The following is a 20,589-nucleotide window of genomic DNA, read 5'->3' as shown; positions in this document are numbered from 1 at the left end:
ATATCGTTTTGAGGAGGACACTTCCCCATAACCCCCAGGGCAAGGGTTTTAAGTTATGCCCTTGGGGCATATAAGGTTTTTATAGAAGGTGTTGTCGTAGAAACTTCAAAACAGGCTCATTCGATTTGAAATTCAAAGGGTTAGTGGCCTTTTTAATAGTCGTCAGTGATTGAAGGGCAATAACCAAACACATCTAATCAAAATTGTGAGATAGCCATTTTGTTCAGCGTAGTTGATTTCCAGATGGGAAATATGTTTTTGAGGAGGGCACTTCCCCAAAACCCTCAGTGCAAGAGTTTTAAGGTAAGGTTTTATTGAAGGCGTTGTCATAGAAACCAAAAAACAGGCTCATTCGATTGGAAATTCAAAGGGCTAGTGCCCTTTTTAATAGTCGAAAGTGATTAGAGGGCAACTAGTCCCCCCCCCCTCCCCAGGCCAATCGTTCTCCAAAACACATCCAATAAAAATTTTGTGATAGCCATTTTGTTCAGCGTAGTTGATTTCAAGATAGAAAATTTGTTTTTGAGGAGGAGACTCCCCCACAACCCTCAGAGCAAGGGTTTTAAGTTATGCCCTGGGAGCATATACAGGTTTTTATAGAAGGCGTTGTCATAGAAACTTCAAAAAAGCCCCATTCGATTGAAAATTCAAAGGGCTAATGCCCTTTTTAATAGTCGAAGTGATTGGAAGGCAACTAGCCCCCCCCACGCCCATCTTTCCCCCAAACACAACCAATCAAAATTGTGATATAGCCATTTTGTTCAACGTATTTTATTTCCAGATAGAAAATAGGTTTTTGAGGAGGAAACTCCCCCACAACCCTCAGGGCAAGGGTTTTATGTTATGCCCTGGGGGCATATAAGGCTTTTATAGAAGGCGTTGTAATAAAAACTTCAAAAGAGGCTCATTCGATTGGAAATTCAAAGGGCTAGTGCCCTTTTTATTTGTCAAAAATGATTGGAGGGCAACTAGCCCCCTTCCCCACACCAATCATTCCCCCAAACAAATCCAATCAAAATTTTGAGATAGGCATTTTGTCAGCGTAGCTGATTTCCAGATAGAAAATATCGTTTAGAAGAGGACACTCCCCCACACCCCTCAGGGCAAGTGTTTTAAGTTATGCCCTGGGGGCATATAAGGTTTTTATAGAAGGCGTTGTCGTAGAAACTTCAAAACAGGGTCATTCGATTGGAATTCAAAGGGTTAGTGCCCTTTTTGATAGTCGAGATTGATTGGAGGGCAACTAGCCCCCCCCCCCCTAAGCCCATCATTCCCCCAAACACATCCAATCAAAATTTTGAGATAGGCATTTTGTCAGCGTAGCTGATTTCCAGATAGAAAATATCTTTTTGAGGAGGACACTCCCCCACGACCTTCAAGGCAAGGGTTTTAAGTTATGCCCTGGGACCATATAAGATTTTTATATAATTCAAAGGGCTAGTGCCCTTTTTAATAGTCGACAGTGGTTGAAGGGCAACTATCATTCCCCCAAACATATCCAATCAAAATTGTGAGATAGCTATTTTGTTCAGCGTAGTTGATTTCCAGATAGAAAATATGTTTTTGAGGAGGACACTCCCCCAAAATCCTCAGGGTAAGGGTTTTAAGATATGTCCTGGGGTATATAATTTTTTTTTAGAAGGCGTTGTCATTGAAACTTCAAAAGGGGCTCATTTGATTGGAAATTCAAAGGGCTAGTGGCCTTTTTAATAGTCGAAAGTGATTGGAGGGCAACTAGCCCCCCTTCCACGCCCAACATTCACCCAAACACATCCAATCAAAATTTTGAGATAATCTTTTTGTTTAGCGTAGGCTAGTTGATTTCCAGATAGAAAATATGTTTTTGAGAAGGACACTCCCCCACAACCCTCAGGGCAAGGGTTTTAAGTTATGCCCTTTTGGTATATAAGGTTTATATAGAAGGCGTTGTCGTAGAACCTTCAAAAAAGGCTAATTCAATTGGAAATTCAAAGGGCTACTGCCCTTTTTGATAGTCAAAAGTGATTGGAGGGCAACTAGCTTCCCCCCCCCCCCACGCCCAGCATTCCCCCAAACACATCCAATCAAAATTTTTAGATAGCCGTTTTGTTCAGCGTAGGTGATTTCCAGATAGAAAATATGTTTTTGAGAAGGATACTCCCCCACAACCCTCAGGGCAAAGGTTTTAAGTAATGCCCAGGGGGCATATAATGTTTTTATACAAGGCGTTGTTGTAGAGACTTCAAAAAGAGCTCATTCGATTGGAAATTCAAAGAGCTAGTGCCCTTTCTAATAGTTGCAAGTGATTGGAGGGCAACTAGCCCCCCACGCCCATCATTCCCCCAAACACATCCAATCAGAATGTTGAGATAACCATTTTGTTCAGAGTAGGCTAGTTGATTTCCAGATCAAAAATATGTTTTTTAGGAGGACACTCCCCCACTACCCTCAGGGCAAGGGTTTTAAGTTATGCCCTGAGGGCATATAAGGTTTTTATAAGAAGATGTTGTCGTAGAAACTTCAAAACTCATTCGATTGGAAAATCAAAAGGGTAGTTCCCTTCTTAATAGTCGAAAGTGATTGGAGGGGAACTAACCCCTCCCCCACGCCCATCATTCCCGCAAACACATCCAGTCAAAATTTTGAGATAGCTATTATGTTCATCGTAATTGCTTTCCACATAGAAAATATGTTTTTGAGGAAGACACTCCCCAACAACCCTCACGGTAAGGGTTTTAAGTTATGTCCTAGGGTTTATAATTTTTTTTTAGAAGGCGTTGTCATAGAAACTTCAAAGGGGGCTCATTTAATTGGAAATTCAAAGGGCTAGTGCCTTTTTTAATAGGCGAAAGTGATTTGAGGGCAACTAGCCCCCCCCCACGTCCATCATTCACCCAAACACATCCAATCAAAATTTAGAGATAACCTTTTTGTTTAGCGTAGGCTAGTTAATTTCCACATAGAAAATATGTTTTTGAGAAGGACACTCTCCCACAACCCTCAGGGCAAGGGTTTTAAGTTATGCCCTGGGGAATATAAGGTTTTTATAGAAGGCGTTGTCGTAGAAGCTTAAAAAAAGGCTAATTCGATTGTAAATTCAAAGGGCTAGTGCCCTTTATGATTGTCGAAAGTGATTGGAGGGCAACTAGCCCCCCCCCCACGCCCATCATCCCCCCAAACACATCCAATAAAAATTTTGAGATAGCCATTTTGTTCAGCGTAGTTGATTTCCAGATAGAAAATATATTTTTAAGAAGGATACTCCCCCACAACCCTCAGGGCAAGTGTTTTAATTTATGCCCAGGGGGCATATAGTGTTTTTATAGAAGGTGTTGTTGTAGAAACTTCAAAAAGAGCTCATTCGATTGGAAATTCAAAGGGCCAGTTCCCTTTTTAATACAACTAGCCCCCCCCCCCCCGGCCTATAATCCCCCCACACACATCCAATAAAAATTTGAGATAGCCAGTTTGTTCAGTATAGTTGATTTATAGATAGAAAATATGTTTTTGAGGAAGATACTCCCCCAGAGCCCTATGGGCTAGGGGTTCAAGTTATGCCCTGAGGGCATATAAGGTTTTATAGAAGGCGTTGTCGTAGAAACTTCAGAAAAGGGCTCATTCCATTTGAAATTCAAAGTGCTACTGCCCTTTTTAATAGTTGAAAGTGATTAGTAATATTTTTTGTTGTTGTTGTTGTTTAAACCAGGGCACTTCGTATCGAAGGAGTTTTCGTGGAAACTTCGAAAGGGGCTCATTCGATTGAAATTAGAAAGGGCTGATGCCCTTTTTCATAGTCGAAAGTGGTTGGAGGGCAACCAATCCTCCTTCCACTCCCACCCTCCCATTTGCCCATTATGTTTAAAAACTAAGTGTTGCCTTAAGATTAAATCAAAATGCAATATGAGAATGCTAATTCCCAATAAGGAATCTCAGCAGTATCCCAAGAACGACTGAGGGTGTTATGTTCAAACTTTCGAGGCTACTTCTGCTCTTAAAATTTAACCAAATCAAAATAGTGTAAGTGTATCCAAGCTATAAAAGAAAGTGAACAGATTATTTTGGGAATGGTATCAAGTTTTCCATTTCAGGTCAACTAAAGGAGGTATGAAACTAAGTTAAACAGTACTATTTGTGTCCAGATTTTTAAAAGGGTGTATGTTTTTAAAAATTGCTGAAAATTTTTCTCTAGCATATAAATAGCAGGACAAACTATAAATTCCTAAAAAACGAAAAGATTTCAAGTATATTTTCTTTTTCCTGAAAAGACTATGTCAATATAAAACGAACAGAAATTAATTACGAAAACTTTTTCCACAAAATAAGTTCTTCAAAGAAAAGTAAAGAACTCCATTAAACAAAAAATGAGCAAAAATAAAATCAAATAATCTACCAAGCTCGAAACTACCACAAATCAGCATCGATAAATAAATGAAACCCAAAACAAACAGAATTACAATAAATAACAGAGTCAAAATCAAAACGAGCAGAAATTAATATAAGTTGGGCACAAAACCCCTATGCCTTGTCAAGGCCAGAACAAAATTTGCACTTTACTGAAAAAATACAAATGAATGTGCATTGTCAGTTTAGTATACATATACTGATATTTAGTAATCAAAATGTTAAAATTATTTGATTTATTAAAGTTAGAAAAGTAAAAAAATTTATATTTTTTTCATTTAAGTGCAAATTTTGTTCTGGCCTTGGGAAGGCATAGGGGTTTTACGCCCAACTTATGTTAATTTCTGCTCGTTTTGAGCTTGACTCGGTTATTTATTGTAATTTCTGTTCGTTTTGGGTTTCATTTATTTATCGATGCTGATTTGTGGTAGTTTCGAGCTTGGTAGATTATTAAATTTTACTTTTGCTCATTTTTTGTTTAATGAAGTTCTTTACTTTTCTTTGAAAAACTTATTTTGTTGAAATTTTTTTTTTTAATTAATTGTGCATTTAAAAATCAAATCAGAGCAAATAGAAGTTGAAGAACTTAATAGTTTAGATGGGCTGCGCACTAATCTGTTTTGACTAGAATCCTATAAATTGAGCACGGACGTTATCTTTTTATTATTATTATTTTTCAGCATGGACGTCAATTGGTCTTTCATGCACTTGCGTACATAACAGCCTCGAAGAGTGGCTTATCAGAAACTGAGCTTGAGGATCTCATTTCATTAGACGATATTGTTTTAGATGATGTATATCAATATCACATGCCACCGGTCAGACGAATTCCACCGCTTCTTTGGACTAGAATAAAGAATGATCTGCCAAATTACTTAAGTGAACGAGAAGCAGATGGCGTATCTGTCCAAAATTGGTATCACAGGTCTGAACGCGTTAATACTGCTCCTCTCCATTGATGTTTGTACTGTTCCCATATGACAATAGCCCTGAAGAATAAATTCGATATCTTACCTATAAACATTTTACAATTTTATTTGTATATTAAGACTTTCATTACAGTCCATACCGAGGCTGAAAAAGACAAGAGGACGAGGGATGTTGTAGGGTCATTTGCCTACTTTGTGCATTCCGTAAAGTAGTTTAATTTTCTTGCGTGGTTTTACTTCTAATAATGTGTAAAATGACTGCTTTACTGAAAAAAAAAGTAGGGACATAGGGTGTTGTTGGACGTGTTTACTTTCTGTCCCCATTCAAATAGACCTCTATTATTTAGGTTGACAAAACAACAACCTCTCTACTAAAAAGTTGGTGGTACGAGAGGAGCGTGGGCACCTCTTTGTTTCTCCTATCATACTAATTGATAATAATCATTGCGCGATTTTGGTTCAAACAAACTACAACATGCCTACCCTTCTGCTTATAATGACAGAAGAAGATGCAGGGGGATGGTGGAAGGACCACAATCTGAGCTTATGTCGGCCAAGGAAAGATTCAGCTTGCCTGTCCTTCTCGAAAAAATTTAGCAGAGATAGAGATGGGTGGCTATTGAAGAGGCACAGACATACTTCGTGACTTGTATTTAAAATACATGCGTAAGTCCTACTGGAAAAGTTGAGGTGGGGTTATGAAGGACGTGGAACTTAGAGGCCACGTATCTAAATCGGCCCTCCAATCATGCAAACTGAAAACTCTTATGCGTTTTTGTTTCGAATAAGAAGCAATATCTTCATCTTTGTGCTAAAAAGTCGGCAGTAGAAGGGCAAGGTGGAAGTTAGGGGGGTCGCGGCCCTTATTTTGCTTCGAATGAACTAGATTGGAAATCTTTGCCTGATTCTGCTTCAAACAAAGCATGTCACACCTACTTTTCGGCAAAAAATTTGTTCGACAGATGGGGAAACGTAGGAAGTATCAGGGATAACTCTTCAGCTTTGTGCCTCCAATAATTCTAATCTAACGTCCTAGTGTGATTCTGGCTCAAACAATGTTACATATACCTAGACTTTTACTAAAAGGCTAGTGACAGGGTTGAGGGACGGAGTGTTAGAGAGACCACAGATCCATTGTGGTCCTCCAACCATACAAGATGAAAACTTTTGTGCGGCAGGATGAAAATCCTGTTAAAAGGCCCTATGTTTTAGCAGTATAGTAGTTGGCAGTACAACGACTGCCTTTGCGCCTTCAAAAATGAAAACTAAAAACTGTTATGCCATTTTGTTTCAAACAAGGTGCAACATGCCTACATTTATGATGGCAGCTTGGTAGGCTGGGGGAGATGATGAGAGAAGTTTGCGGGTCCTCTCTGTGCTCCAGATCCAGTCTAGTACCAAATCAGAGCTTAGTTTAATTTGCACAGAGGGATTATCTTGATTTTTTCCCTCTTGAAATACACCGTATCAATGAACTTGTCAAATTCTCGGAGCTTTTAAAATGGTGCATCTCGTTAACAAAGTTTTGCATAAAAAGCTGTTTCTCTTAGTTCAAAATTTGATTTTCTTACCGTTACCAACTATCTAATATCACCGTTAAGAAAGGAGCAAAGGATAAGCTCTAAATTATTTTGAAACGAGATAGATGTTAAGGTTTAGAAGCCACATATAATGTCATTCCTTTGCCTCAATAAATTAAAAAAAAAAAAAAAAAAAAAAAAAACATAAGTAAACATAGCCAAAATTCAGAACAAAAATCACTTCTAAAATAATTTGACAACACTCACAGACTCGGGGCAAAATGTTCTTTTTATTGTGTTTCTAGACTGTACAGTTTATTATTCAAATAGAACAGGATGACTATGGGGTTAGGGAACCGTTGTAGATCTTAGCATTTTTACTTTTTAATCTTAATTTAGTTTTAAACTTCTACCTGCTTCCTTGGTTGAGTAGAGTTTTCCACTCGAAAGCAGAAATGCAGAGGGTTACCTCTTTGACGGTTACCAGTGGATAGCCCCTGGAAAATTCCTACCATGAAAAATCTCCTTTGAAAATTCCCCGCGGAAAATTTCTTCCGCGGAAAATTTCCCCCTTTCCATGCATAAAATTACCACCTGGGAAATTCTCCACTAATGATTCCCCAGACAAATTACCCCCAAGGAAAGTTGCTTTCAGAAATACCTTCTGTCAGACAACTTTTCGCAAAAAATCCCCCTATATTTAGCCTCTAAAAAGTTCCCCCTCCACACATAAAATTGAGTAGTCGAATGAAAAATGAGGGAAGGAATGGATTCTAGGATATTCTACCCATATTCCAAAATACAGGCAGAATATAGGGTCTAAAATATCCTACAGGATTCATTTTTATGTTTTTAATTTTGCGTGTGTGTGTTTTTGGGGACTTGGGTTTGAGTTATCATTGCAGGGCAAGATAAAGGTTAAACAAAAGAATTTGCATGCATATTTGAAATAAGGGATTTTCTCCATCTTAAATTTTCCTGGTCCTGACTTGCGGTTTGATTCCATACTATATAAGTTAAATTAAAAATAAAAAAAACCTTAAAGGTACTTCAGACGGTGAAAACTCTTTAATATGCCCCTAGGGGACGCGTTCTCGATAGTAAGGGGTGAACTGGTATCACGTAAAATAAATTTCGGTGCCAAACCAAATCCACGGGAAGTAATTACTCGTACTTTTCACTCCTAGCCTTCATCATAGGGTAACCCCTTTGCAGTTGCCACTATATTTCCATTTCATTTTTTACTCCTTATCTTTCTCTATAATGATAATTCAACCCCCCTAAATCGCGAAAAATTGAATTAAAGGAAATAATAGCATAAGAATAAATACTGTAAAATATTTTGTACCGCAAATTCTACCTATGTTTTTGAATATAGGAAGAATTTTACAAAATCCTTTCTTTCTTTATTCTTATTTCTTTGTCATATGCTCCCTTTGGCTTTTCAATTTTACATATGGAAGGAATTTTTAGGGGGTGATTGTCTGCGGGGGGAATTGTTCGTGTGAGATTTTTTTAGGGGAATTGCCCGAGGGTAATTTTCTGGGAGGGGAAAATCATCCTAGAAACCTCTTTGGCATAGACTGTGAAACTTTACATCAAATCACACCTTTTGGCTCTGACTCAAGGACATGCGAAACCTATCATTTCTAGCATCAGATAAGAATTGTACGTAGTTTTGTACATCAGTCTAGCCAGAGGTCTGTGCTTTCCTTAAGAAACGTGAAAAAAAACCATAAATAATACATTGAAGCCACAATGTTCTTTACTTACAGAAGTGCTCCCTCTGATACTACGGAATGATTCTAGTACACTATTTCCTACTAGTATCTTTCAAAAAATTGTTTGATCTTGGGACACTTGATTTTTCCAAGATTTTATTTAGATCGGTGTAAATTCACTTCGGTTCTGAAATTAAGTTCAAATTTATGCAATTAATACACATGGCTGAAGACAGGTTTTACGTCTAAAACCTAGACAATCGATTTTTACTTACATAATATAATTTTGTTTTTTATTTCTTCTCTTAAAATATACAACATTGTGGCAAGAATTTTTGAATTTCATCTGATAGCGATTCAACTTGGCGACTAATTGGATTTAAACGTAATGAACTGTTACCTAGAATTTCTTTCTTCATCCTACTCCTTTCTACTCATAGAATGAAATAGTTTCTATGAGTCTCGTAACAAACGAGTACAGGCAAAATAGTCTCGTAACAGTTCAGATGCTTTAATTATGTTTTTATTTCAGGCAATTCCGGGAAACAGCTCTGGAACGATATTTTAGTGAAGAAGATCAATCAATCTATTTCCATTCAATGATTGCCGAATATTTTCTTGGTGTTTGGGGTGGTGGAAAACCTAAACCCTTCAAGTATACGGAAATGCAGATTATGAGGTAGTGTAGTTGGGATCTTCATTCATAACTTAGACGAAGTTATTGGAATATCTCCAGCAGATGTCTCATCTTAAAATAGGCTTAACTTTTATTTCTATGTATGCAACCGTAGGGCCTGCCATATAAGGAGAGGGTAGGCCTTCTGGTCCCGCCCCCCACTTCCGAAATCTCAAGATTTTTCTTCTATTTTCACATAATTCTTCTTATAGTTTTAACTGCTGTGAGAAAAAAAAAAATCAGAGCCAGCCACACGATGTTTAAAGTACTATACAGCGGATAAGGTAAGAGTAATTTTGCCAGAGTTGCATCAATATTAGGTCCAAACATATATACGCCCTATGCCCATGGAAAATGATCAATGAACAAATTTTGGATGCAAAATACGCTAAATTGGCGTTTATAGTGTGCTATGCACCCACAGATGATGCAGACGACATCATTAAGGGTGAGTTCTGCTATAAAATTCAATCACTGATCGATTCGGTCGTCATCCACGACGTCCCCTGCGTTGCAGGGAACCTTAATGGAAAAGCCGGTCAAGACAGATATTACTGCCAGGAAAGGATAGAACATCACGGACTTGGTAGCATACACAAAATGATGCTCAACTTGTCGGTTTTGCCATGGGGAACGATTTACTAATTGGCGGTACGCTCTTTCAACATAAAAAATCCATAAATACTTTTGGGCATCATCAGATAGAACCACTAAAAATCAAATCAACAGTTCCTGATTTGCCAGGGATGGCGGATGAGCTTAAAAGACGTTCAAACTTTCAGAACTGCCGATGTGGGTCCAGATCACGAACTGGTAGTCACAACATTGAAACTGAAACAGAAGTCAAATAATCGGAAACAAAAGACGCACATGCTCAGAAGTTCTGACGTAGACAAGCTATGTGACGAGGAAGTCTGATTTGCGTTTGGTATGAAACTGTCCAGTAAATTTGAAGCCCTTGATGACCTCCAAGAAGATGTCGAGGAAGCCTGAGAGACGATTGGCAAAAAATATACAGATGTGGCCGAATAAACTCTCAGGCCTAGAAAACCAGTTAAGCAACATTGGAAATCCACGAAAACCTGGGATTTCATAGCAAATCGCAAGAAAATTAAACACAACTCTCTTGTGGAAAATGTTCAATTAACGACGACCAAGAGCTTGACGCGCAAAGAAGCTGATAAAAAAATTAAAGAAAAGTACCAGGCCCAAGGGACGGAAATATATGAATGAAAAAGCTAGGCAGTCTGAATAAGAAGCAAGCCGTAGAAACATACGAATCGTGTATGGCCTTACCAAAAAAATCGTATACAAGTCACTTTTATATGAATACCAAGTAAAGAATGAAGGAGAAAAGTTCCATATAGACGTGGAAGAACAAAAGGAAGGATGTGCTAGTTATTTTGAATCTATTAAATTACCCTGCACTTGTAGTTCCACCTGATATACTAGACCAGCCAATTTTCAATCTCAGCATCAGTGACGACAAACCGACAGCCAACAAGTTACTCTCATCAGCTAAAAAACTGAAAAATGGGACGATTCCCGGTACAGACCACATTTTAGTGGGAATGATCAAGTAAGGCCTGAGCCAAAACTTGCCCATCTGTCTGTCCTTCTTATCACCCCTCTGGCAGACAGAAAGGTTCCCCGAAGTATGGAGAACAGGAATTATGGTCAAACTCTTCATGAAAGGAGTTGCAAGAGAATGCGGCAACTACCGAGGCATCAATCTATCCTCAGTACCGGTGAAGCTTTTCTCAACCATAATACTGGGATGACTCCAAGGTGAATTTCGGTCCCACACGCGTGAAGAGCAGCATGGTTTGAGGCCAAAACGATCCTGTGTCAACCTTATTTTTACTCTAGGCATGATGCTTGAGGAATCTGATGAATGGAGAGAACGCTTGTACATACTCTTCGTGGACTGCGAGAAAGTGCTTGTTTCAGTGGATCGTCAAACCATGTGGAGAGTCTTGCGGTGTTACGAAATTCTCGAGAAGCTAGTCCGTCTAATAGTTGCCATGTACGTAGAGATGGAGTGCTGTGTTAAAATCTCTAATGGCAACACGTGCTACTTCAAAGTCATGACTGGCGTCAAGCAAGCCTGTGTTATGTCACCTTGTATTTTCATCCTTACTGTATTTTCATCATTAAAAAGACAAATGGACAAGGAATCTGTATTGAACGCAAGCTTCTCCAGGACTTGAATTTTGCAAATGATGTTGGGGTCATAGAAGCCAAAAGGCAAAAATTCAGGAATTCATAAACAAACTCGCAGAGAAAGCTGAAGATTTTGGATTACACATCAACGCTCCAAAGACTAAAGCTATGTCCATAAGCATTTCCCCATGGGAATTCAACTGGGAGATAGAGACATCGAAAAGGTGACGGACTTCAATTATTTAGGCAGTACAGTAACTTCCACTGGTGACGGAAAAATAATAACGCGCCAGAATAGCCCTAGCCAATGCAGCATTCAAAGTCTTCTACCAGTCTAGAAATTCACAGTATGCTCACAGAAGCTGAGATTCAGACTGTTCCTAAGCAATGTTTTGTCTTTTCTGAGTTCCTCTATGGAATACCTTAAGCTAACCACGGAACAGGAGAAACTTATCACCATCTTTGAAAATAAGTGTTTTCGCTGGATTCTAAGGATAAGCTGCAGAAAACATGTCAGCAATGACCAGATTCGTACTCACACATGCCAACCAGATATTACCTCTGTTGGGAGGCATCGAAGAAGGCGATACCTTGGATATAGCCTTCGTGTACCAGATCATAGACTTCCTAAAATGATCCTCCACTGGCAACTAGAATTCAAACTCATTTAATTCAAAAACAAGACATAGCTCTCATGGGCAAAGCCAAAATATGATGTCTCTTAGTCATAAATAGCAAAATAAAGTTGTCTGATAAGACTTCGTCAGAATAAATAAACTAATGGATAAAAATACTTGAGGTTGACAATAAAATTGTCTGATAAAACTTCGTCAGGATAAATAATCTAAAGAATAAAAACACTTGAGATTGAGAATAAAATTGTCTGATAAAACTTTGTCAGGATAAAATAAACTAAAGAATAAAAACACTAGAGATCATTGTAATATTTCATAAAGCTTGGCAGAAAGCTTTTACTGTAGCACATGGTGTTACAGTTGACTGAGGTCAGTTTCGGAACCTTCTCAGCCACTTTCCTGGGGGGATGAGATCTTATAGAGACAAAAGGTGGGGGAAGGAATGATCGGTAGATGGGATGTTGGAAGAGGGAAGAGCCAAATCTTTGGCATAATTTTTCTCGGTGGGAAGAAAGGGATTCAAGTTTAAATTCTTTGAGGTAAAACGAGTAAGGTAGAGGGGAATCGGCATAAATGATTTGCAGTGATCTCTTCTGAACTCGTCCTATTTTATCAGTTTCATCCTGGGTAAGGGCAAAGTGCCAAACCGGACAAGCACATTCAACTAACAGCCGGATGACAGTGCAAAATATTAGTTTTAGCTTGCCCTTAGGAGCACGAAATTCTTTCAGTGATTTTAGTATTTGGATTGCGCCGTTAGCTTTTTTTACAATTGTCTTTGTATTCTCCCGCCGTGAGAGGTCAGAAGAAATCATCACACCAAGCAAATTTATTTTATGACTTATTAGCTTAGAAGCGATAGGAGTTTCGAAAGACGGCTGAGTATTCCGAAGAAAAGAAAATGTCGTGACCGAGCATTTGTCTTTATTCACGACCATGTTTAGTTCAGCCGCCTCTGAGGTAACTAGGTCGATGAAACCACCAGCATTGCTCTTCGAATCCTCAGATACGACTTCCGTTAAGGACAAGTCGTCAACGTATTTTCATCTGTCTTCCAGCCCAGCAGCAATTTCATTTATCATGAGGAGGAAGCCCAGCGGCCCGATCACAGTTCTTTGCGGAATTCCACAAAAAACTAGAAGAGAAGTGGAAAATTGGTCTTTATACTTTACAGTTTGCTCTCTATTTGTTAAGAAGCTCTTCATGATTTTAATAATAAAGCTGGGGATATTTTTTCAGCCATTTTTTCTAAAAGGATTTTGTCAAGGAAACAAGGTCAAATGCTTTTCTAAAATCAATTGGAATTAAATTTATCTATTTTCCAAGTTGATCCAGGTGATTTAATATAAAATCAATTAAATTAACGAGGTAATGAACTTTCGAACACTTAGGGATGTTACCAAATTGCATTCGATCAGTTACTTTCAAAAGATATTTTTCAGCCATCCGGCAACAAAGCTTTCGTATATTCTGCTAAAAACTGACGTAACTGTGATCAGCCGGACACCAGAGAAATCATTAGCTGCTCCTTTCTTTGGAATGGGGGTAATATACCCTTTCTTCCGTTTCTTTGGAAACTATCCTGTTTTTGCTATATTATTAAAAATTAGCTAAAGGGGAAAGGATAATTCTTCAGCAAATGCTTCAATGAGAGCAGCTGGAATGTCAAAAGGTGCAGCGGAAATTCTTTTCAAGGAAGAGAGTTTACGGATTATAATTGCCGATGAAATATCAGCAATTAAATTATCATCTGAAGGTGCAATCAAATTTACTGGAGGATCCTCAGGTGGAAGAGGGGGGTAAGACTGCACAATTGAAGCAAAATGGGCATTTAAATCATTCGCAGTTTTCTCTAGAGGCTCCTCCTTCATGAAGTCAACTGGTTGAGAACTTTTACTGGTCAGACTTTTTACTTTACTGAAGAACTGCGAAGGCTTGGACTCCAAAAGATAGTCAACTTCATTTTCATAATAATTTGCTTGTGCCTCTTTGATTTTTCATTTTATTTGGTTTGCCAACTGTTATGCTTGGTTATCTTGACCTTTTCGTGTTAGGTGCATCACAGTTTTAAGTTTTCGGTATCACAGTTGAAAGTTGTCACAGTTGGAAGTAGTCACAGTTGCGGTCACGTCCAGTCTCATTTGCACCCGCAATAGTAGCAGTTGTAGTAGTGGCACTGAAAGTTTCAAGTTAATACCCGTACCTCTTCCTAAGATATTGCAGATACGCCTTTTCGATCTATCTTTAGCCTTTTTGGGACCAAATATTCCCCCTTTCCTAATGATAAATCCCGCATGTAAAAATGAACAAATGGCATAATCTAAATTCCTTGCCCAGGGTGCTGTTGGGGCACGGCATCCCCAGTAGTGGCGAATCCAGGGGAAGGGCAAGGGGGCGCACCCCTAACATGGTCGAAAGTAGTGTAATTTACTTAATTAACGCAAGTTTGCGTTAATTAAACTTGCTCCTAACGCAAGTTCATTGGATCAATCTCTTTTGCCCCCCCTCCCCCCTAAAACAAATCCTGGATCCGGCCCTGGTCCCCAGAGGCTTATCTATTAGATGTTCGTACTATTTTGAATAATTTGGCTTTTAAAGATCTCTAATTAAGAGAATCTAAAAGGCAAACACGGAAGGGCACTGCCCTTCGTTTCTCTTTCAACATACCTTTAAAGTTCAAACTTAACGCCATTAACCGGTACTTAGATATTGCTATGGTGTCCATTTGAAAACCCTCCTGCATTTAGTGTGCTTTGATTTGTTTGACTTTCTCCTCAACCTTCAACCACTTACCCTTCAACCACTTTTGACTCTTAACAAGGGCACTAAAACATTCAATTTAAAATAAAAGTTCATACGAACGCCCCATCCATAAAAACCTTATATTTTAATTTCTGTTAATTAGACCCCTTGCCCCGGGAGCTGGGAGGAGGGGTTCAATCCCGGAAGCATAGTTATTTGGCCTTTGGACTATTTTGAGCAAAATGGCTATCTGGAAATTTTTATCAGATGCATTTGGGGGGCATTGGAAAAGGCATGGGATTGGTGTGCTGGTTTTCCTTTAATCTCTTTAGACTCTTAAAAAATGAACGAGAAATTTAGATCTTTAATCGAATGAGCCCCCTCCAAAGTTTTTACGGCCTCCTTCCCTTTTTAGCCTCCCTTCCCTTTTTAGAGACTCCATTGCTTCGTCACTGATCAAAATATCGGATATGCTTCCGAAGAAACAATGCCCCACGGTCCCCTCGACAAGGATTATAAATTAAGTGAACTTGCCCTTTTTTACAAGCCCAATTTATTGTTAGAAAAACAGGGGATGTTTGCTTCTAGGTGTGTTCTAAAGGGCTAAGGTTATCACGTTGAAACTTGGGGGAATGTTGAGGGGGCGTGTTATTTTAACCCTAATGTAAAGTTATTCTGTTTGTTCTGTTTGGTCTGGAACATTTAATGTTCACCTGAAACCTTTGCGTGTTCTCCGGAATTCAGCTTTGCGTGCTATTTATGGAATCGATAGACTTGCCTCAGTTAGAAATATGTATCTGCGAGTCTGTATTTTACCATTTTCAGGGTTGTGCTTATTTTATAAGCTTCAACTAATGCATGATATTATTAATAATACTGTTCCAATGTGTCTTCGTCATATGTTTGAAACAGCTGCTAATGTCCATGGGCATTCAACGAGACAGGTTGGTATGTATAGAAGGCTGATTAGAGTCTTTGTGAGGTCTGCTTTCTCTGCTGGTCATATTCTTCCGGTGCTGTGGCCTCCGACGCCATCTTCTATTAAGGGTATTGCTGAAAGGTCTGGCTTCCGTGAGCAGTGTAGGCACCTTTGCCTCCAAGTTTATGAATTCTAATAATTTTTTTTTGTTTTTGTTGTTTTTTTTCAAGTAGTTCTATGTTTTTAATATGTTTTATATGCTTTTTTTGTTTTGTTCTGAAATGGGAACCCGAATGCACTTATGTAAGTGGATGTAAGTTTTTTTTGGAGTTGCAATACAAGCCCAGGTTACTGGGCTTCATGCTTTTTTGTTTATTTTTTTGTGAGTAAATTATATCTCCATTGAAAAAAAAAGATACTATGCCCATCCTGTTATCAAAAAGGTGTATCTGTAATATCACAAGACAAGCTAAGTTAAGGAGGATATTTTGAAGCATGTTGAGGCATAAGGCCTGTCGAGAAGGATGTTAAAAAGTGGTCGGAGGGCGACCTATCCCCCCCATTGCCATTTTAGCTGCCTTCCCTCGAAAGATATCTGATCAAAATTTTGGAATAGCCATCTTGTTTAAAATAGTCAAAAAGTCAAATAACTATACCTCCGGGGATGGCATAAACCTTTCTCCAAAACACCGGTTTATTGTTTATTTGGTCTATTGCGCACAGGCGGCTGTTAGTTTTTTTTGCCAATTTAAATATCTAATACCCAAACGGGTTTTGAGGGTCAACGACACTTGTTTTCGTGTATAGCCTAAACAAGTTTGCTTCTGGCAGTTGATGTTTCCATTTGTTTAACGCAAATAAAACTCCTTATTATTAAAAAAAAACTTTGTAATACTGCCTTATCTCATTTGCACTAGGAGCCAAAGATTTTTCTCTTCAAGACGTTTCTCTTCAAGACATTTTAAAAGACATTTTCAAGACGTTTTTCAAGACAATTTCAAGACGTTTTTAAAGATTTTGTTCTTCAAGACGTTTTTCGTCAAAACATTTTCAAGACGTTTTTCAAGACGTTTCAAGACGTTTTTCAAGATGTTTTTCTTCAAGACTTTTCTCTTCACGATATTTTTCTCAAAGACGTTTTAAAGACATTTTTCAAGACATTTCAAGACATTTTTTTACGTTTTTTTCTTCAAGACGCTTTTCTTAAAGACATTTTTCAAAAAAAAATTCAAGACATTTCAAGGCATTTTTCAAGACACTGGCCCATAGTGGGGAACCCCCGCACGTAAAAAAAAAATGATCTTAGTACCCCCTTAAAAATTGATAAGGCTTCGGATCACACAGGTTTTCCAGCCCTATTATCATTATAGGTTCGAATCCACCAGTCCCAGCCCTGGATCAGTATTAACAGTGCATTGGAAGGATAAAAACTTACAGCTTATTTTAAAAAGTGAAAAGTGGCCCTGAAAGTTTCAAGTTGATATCCTTACCTCTTTTTAAGATATTGCAGATAGGCCTCTTTGATAACTTAGATACATATAGTTTCTTTGTTCCAAAAAGCCTTGTAATGCTACCCTATCAAATTTGCACTAGGAGCCAAAGATTTTATTCTTCAAAACGGTTTCTTCAGGACATTTTTAGAGACATTTCAAGACGTTTTTCAAGATTTTTTTTTCTTCAAGACGTTTTTCTTCAAGACATTTTCAAAACGTTTCAAGTCGTTTTTGAAGATATTCTTCTTCAAAAATGTTTTTTCAAAACGTTTCTCTTCAAGACATTTTTTTCAAGACAATTTCAAGACATTTTTCAAGATTTTTTCAAAACGTTTCTCAAGATTTTTTCTTCAAGGCGCTTTTCTTCAAGACATTTTTCAATAAAACTTTCAAGACATTTTTCCAGACACTGGCCCATAGTGGGGAAACCCCGCATGTATAAAAATGATCTTAGTATTCCCTCGAATAATTCATAAGGCTTCTGAGCGCACCGTCTTTTCCAACACTATTATCATTCCAGGTCCAGATCAACTATTCCGGCCCCGGTTCCAGTTCTAGTTCTGGTTCTGCCAGTTCCAGGCTCAGTTCCAGGATTTTCTTATGCGGTTGCACCCCATGGTACTCCGTGGCTGGTCATTGACAGTAGTTAGGTTATAGTATGTTTTCGATGAGTATTAATAGTGCACAGGAAGGATAAATATTTACATCTTATTTTAAAAAGTGAAGATGAATTATTTTAAGTAAGTGTGCGTACATGATAGAGTTATCGTAACATTGAATGCTCGTAACAATGAATATCTGAACTATGAAACAAGTAATAATGGGGATCTTATTAGAAATGTATGTGTGCATTGTCATGACAGTGTGAGATTAAATTTCTTTGGAGTACCGAAAAAATTCAACATATGTGATGGTGGATATGCCAGAGTGAGATTTCCAGATTTGTTATCAATAAAAAAGAATGCAAGTCTAAAACTAAAAGTTAATGACGAGGGTCATCTTCTTGCTTATGGTTCTGGTAACAGAATGCTGGTTGATAAATCTTATTTTTGAAATTTTGACATTTATATCTCATAATCGGCTATAGCTCGAGCGTTAGTTTTTGTTTCAAAATTAAGAACAAAAATCGCTTATATCATTGTGCTTGTTTTTATTGGCCTAAGGTGAGCCTTTCTTGAGATAAAACAGAATGAATATCAGTTTCGGCAAAACCACCTGAAAATTCCGGAACACAGGTAAGATATGGCAAAACGGAATAGGCTCAGCATGAATTAGAAATGTAACTTTCGGCAAAACGTATTTCATTTGACAGGGGTAGATCCAGGATTTTTTTAGGGGGGGGGGCAAAATAGGTTAATCCGATAAACTTGCATTAGCAGCAAGTTTATTTGACGCAAACTTGCGTTAATTAAGTAAATTACACTACTATAGACAAATTTTTATACCGCCAATTAACAATTTCTGGCTTTAACCTTCGGAGCATTAACGGCAGAGGCTGCTTCGGGACAGGCTGGAATTTTAGTTGAAATACTAGGTACATCACCTTTGTTACAACTTCTAATAAGACTTTTCATATATATGCCACATCTACTGCTGGCATCAAACTGTAAAGCTATTCTACGTCTTTTATTTTTGCTTTTGGCAAATCAGCTACTATATTTGAAGGTACAGGAGACAGCAACCTTTCCACAACATTCACTGCTGACACATTGGGTATTGGCCTCCTTGGGCTAGCCTCTGGTGCAATCAGCGCTACAGAAGGAGTAGCATCCATAAACGAAGTTTTTTTTAGAAAACCCCTTTGCATAGTCCTTGCTTAAACTGTAATAACTTCACTTTTGAAAATGACACTAAGTTATACTTATAGTATTTGGACGTTTTGGCGTAATCAAAACTTCTGCTTCGTCATTGGAACAATGACAAACGAGTCAAGGGGCCAAATAATCAAAAGCTTTTTTGTCAAGTCTAGTAGTGAAAAGACTTCCGTGTGCTTCAAAGACCTCTCAATGACGCTGTGAACAGCTTCGACCTCAAGAATCGTCGAGTGGTCAGGGTCAGAATGCTTCATCGTTATACCCTGGACATGTGAATGCTTCTTCGAGATGCATTGCACTATGTAGCTTATTATTTGATTACGATTTTGAGACACACATAATAATGTAACCAAGGTTTTGATGTCAGGATAAGTAGTAAAAACCTTATCAAGGATAACAAAAGATCACTGGCAATATCATTTCCACGTCTACCAGCAAGACATTCTGACCAAAAAAAACAATAAACTTACTTGATTAGCTCTCCTGTCTGTCTGTGAAAGTTAAGAATAGCAGTTAAGTTAAAGCAAGTGATCTTCCTTTTGTAAAAAAAAGGACGAAACATACCCTTTTGGCAAAGAAACGTTTTCTATATCAAAATAAAACATGCAGTTATCCGAAGCCCTATCCTTATCTCTTTCTTCTTTGCTTTCTAGTTTTCCTTTCACATGTTTTGTATGACAGGTTTTGACCTCCTCAAATAATTCAACGCCATTTTTGACCTCCTCAAATAATTCAGTACCATTTTTTTCAGCCACCTCTTTTTCTTCAAAACATCACATCTGTCAGTTTTAGGAACATTAAATGCAAGATTAAATTCACAATTGAAAACTTTTCTGTACATGTTTTGCTTGAGAGGTAACTTACCATCTTTCACACACTTACTTTCATACAATGAATGCATTTTGCCTATATTGAGTGAAGGGTCGAGGAATTTTTTGTTGGTTTTGGGACGACAGTAAATAGATTCAATAATTGGGAAGCTTTCAATGTGCTTTTACCCATGAGCCTTCATTTTCACCTCCTTTAGAACTGTGGAAGCAAACTCCTTCTCTCTGCTGTCTGTCTCTCTGCGTGTGTGCATCTATCCGTCTGTCTTATTTTTGTTTTTGTATGTGTATCTCTCTGTCTTTGTATCTTTCCGTGCGTATGTGTGTTTCTTTATATGTTTGTATCCGTCTGTATGTCTGTCTTTATATGTGTATATATGTCCATATCTCTGTCTCTGTGTCTCTCTGTACTTGTGTGTCTGTGTTTTTCTGTGTGTGTCTGTCTGTCAGTTTCTTTCTGTGTGTTTTTCTGTTCGGTTATCTCTCTGTCGGTCCTTGTGTCTCTCTGTGCCTTTGTGTCTTTGTCTCTGTGTGTGTAAATTTGCTCATCTGCCTTTCTTTATGTGTTTGTGAGTGTGTGTATATATGCTCGTCCGTCTTTCTGTCTATCTTTGTTTCCCTCCGTGTGTGTGTTTCTGTGTGTGTGTGTCTCTGTGTGTTTTTATCTGACCGTCTGTTTGTCTTTGTGTCTCTCTATGCGTGTGAGTCTCTCTCTCTCTCTCTCTGTGTTTGAGTGTTCGTGTGTGTCTGTGTGTGCGTGCGTGTGTGTC

The 20,589-nt window shown here is 38.2% G+C and overlaps 1 protein-coding gene across 1 annotated transcript in view; it reads left to right on the top strand.

The window, feature by feature from the left end:
• LOC148949293 (NACHT and WD repeat domain-containing protein 2) overlaps positions 1-20,589 on the top strand; it is a 293,776-nt gene that overhangs the window by 175,378 nt on the left and 97,809 nt on the right. Inside the window, exons 13-14 of the mRNA XM_089092914.1 lie at positions 5,061-5,305; positions 9,083-9,229. Of these exons, the coding sequence (XP_088949040.1) occupies positions 5,061-5,305; positions 9,083-9,229 (392 nt within the window). The remainder of the gene's footprint in view (positions 1-5,060; positions 5,306-9,082; positions 9,230-20,589) is intronic.

Source organism: Artemia sp. Qi Xiang Cuo, chromosome 8, assembly GCF_049724085.1.
Source record: "Artemia sp. Qi Xiang Cuo chromosome 8, ASM4972408v1, whole genome shotgun sequence".
In the NCBI taxonomy this organism is placed as follows: domain Eukaryota; kingdom Metazoa; phylum Arthropoda; class Branchiopoda; order Anostraca; family Artemiidae; genus Artemia; species Artemia sp. Qi Xiang Cuo.
The sequence above is the reverse complement of the archived record's forward strand: the minus strand, read 5'-3'. Positions and strand labels throughout refer to the sequence as shown.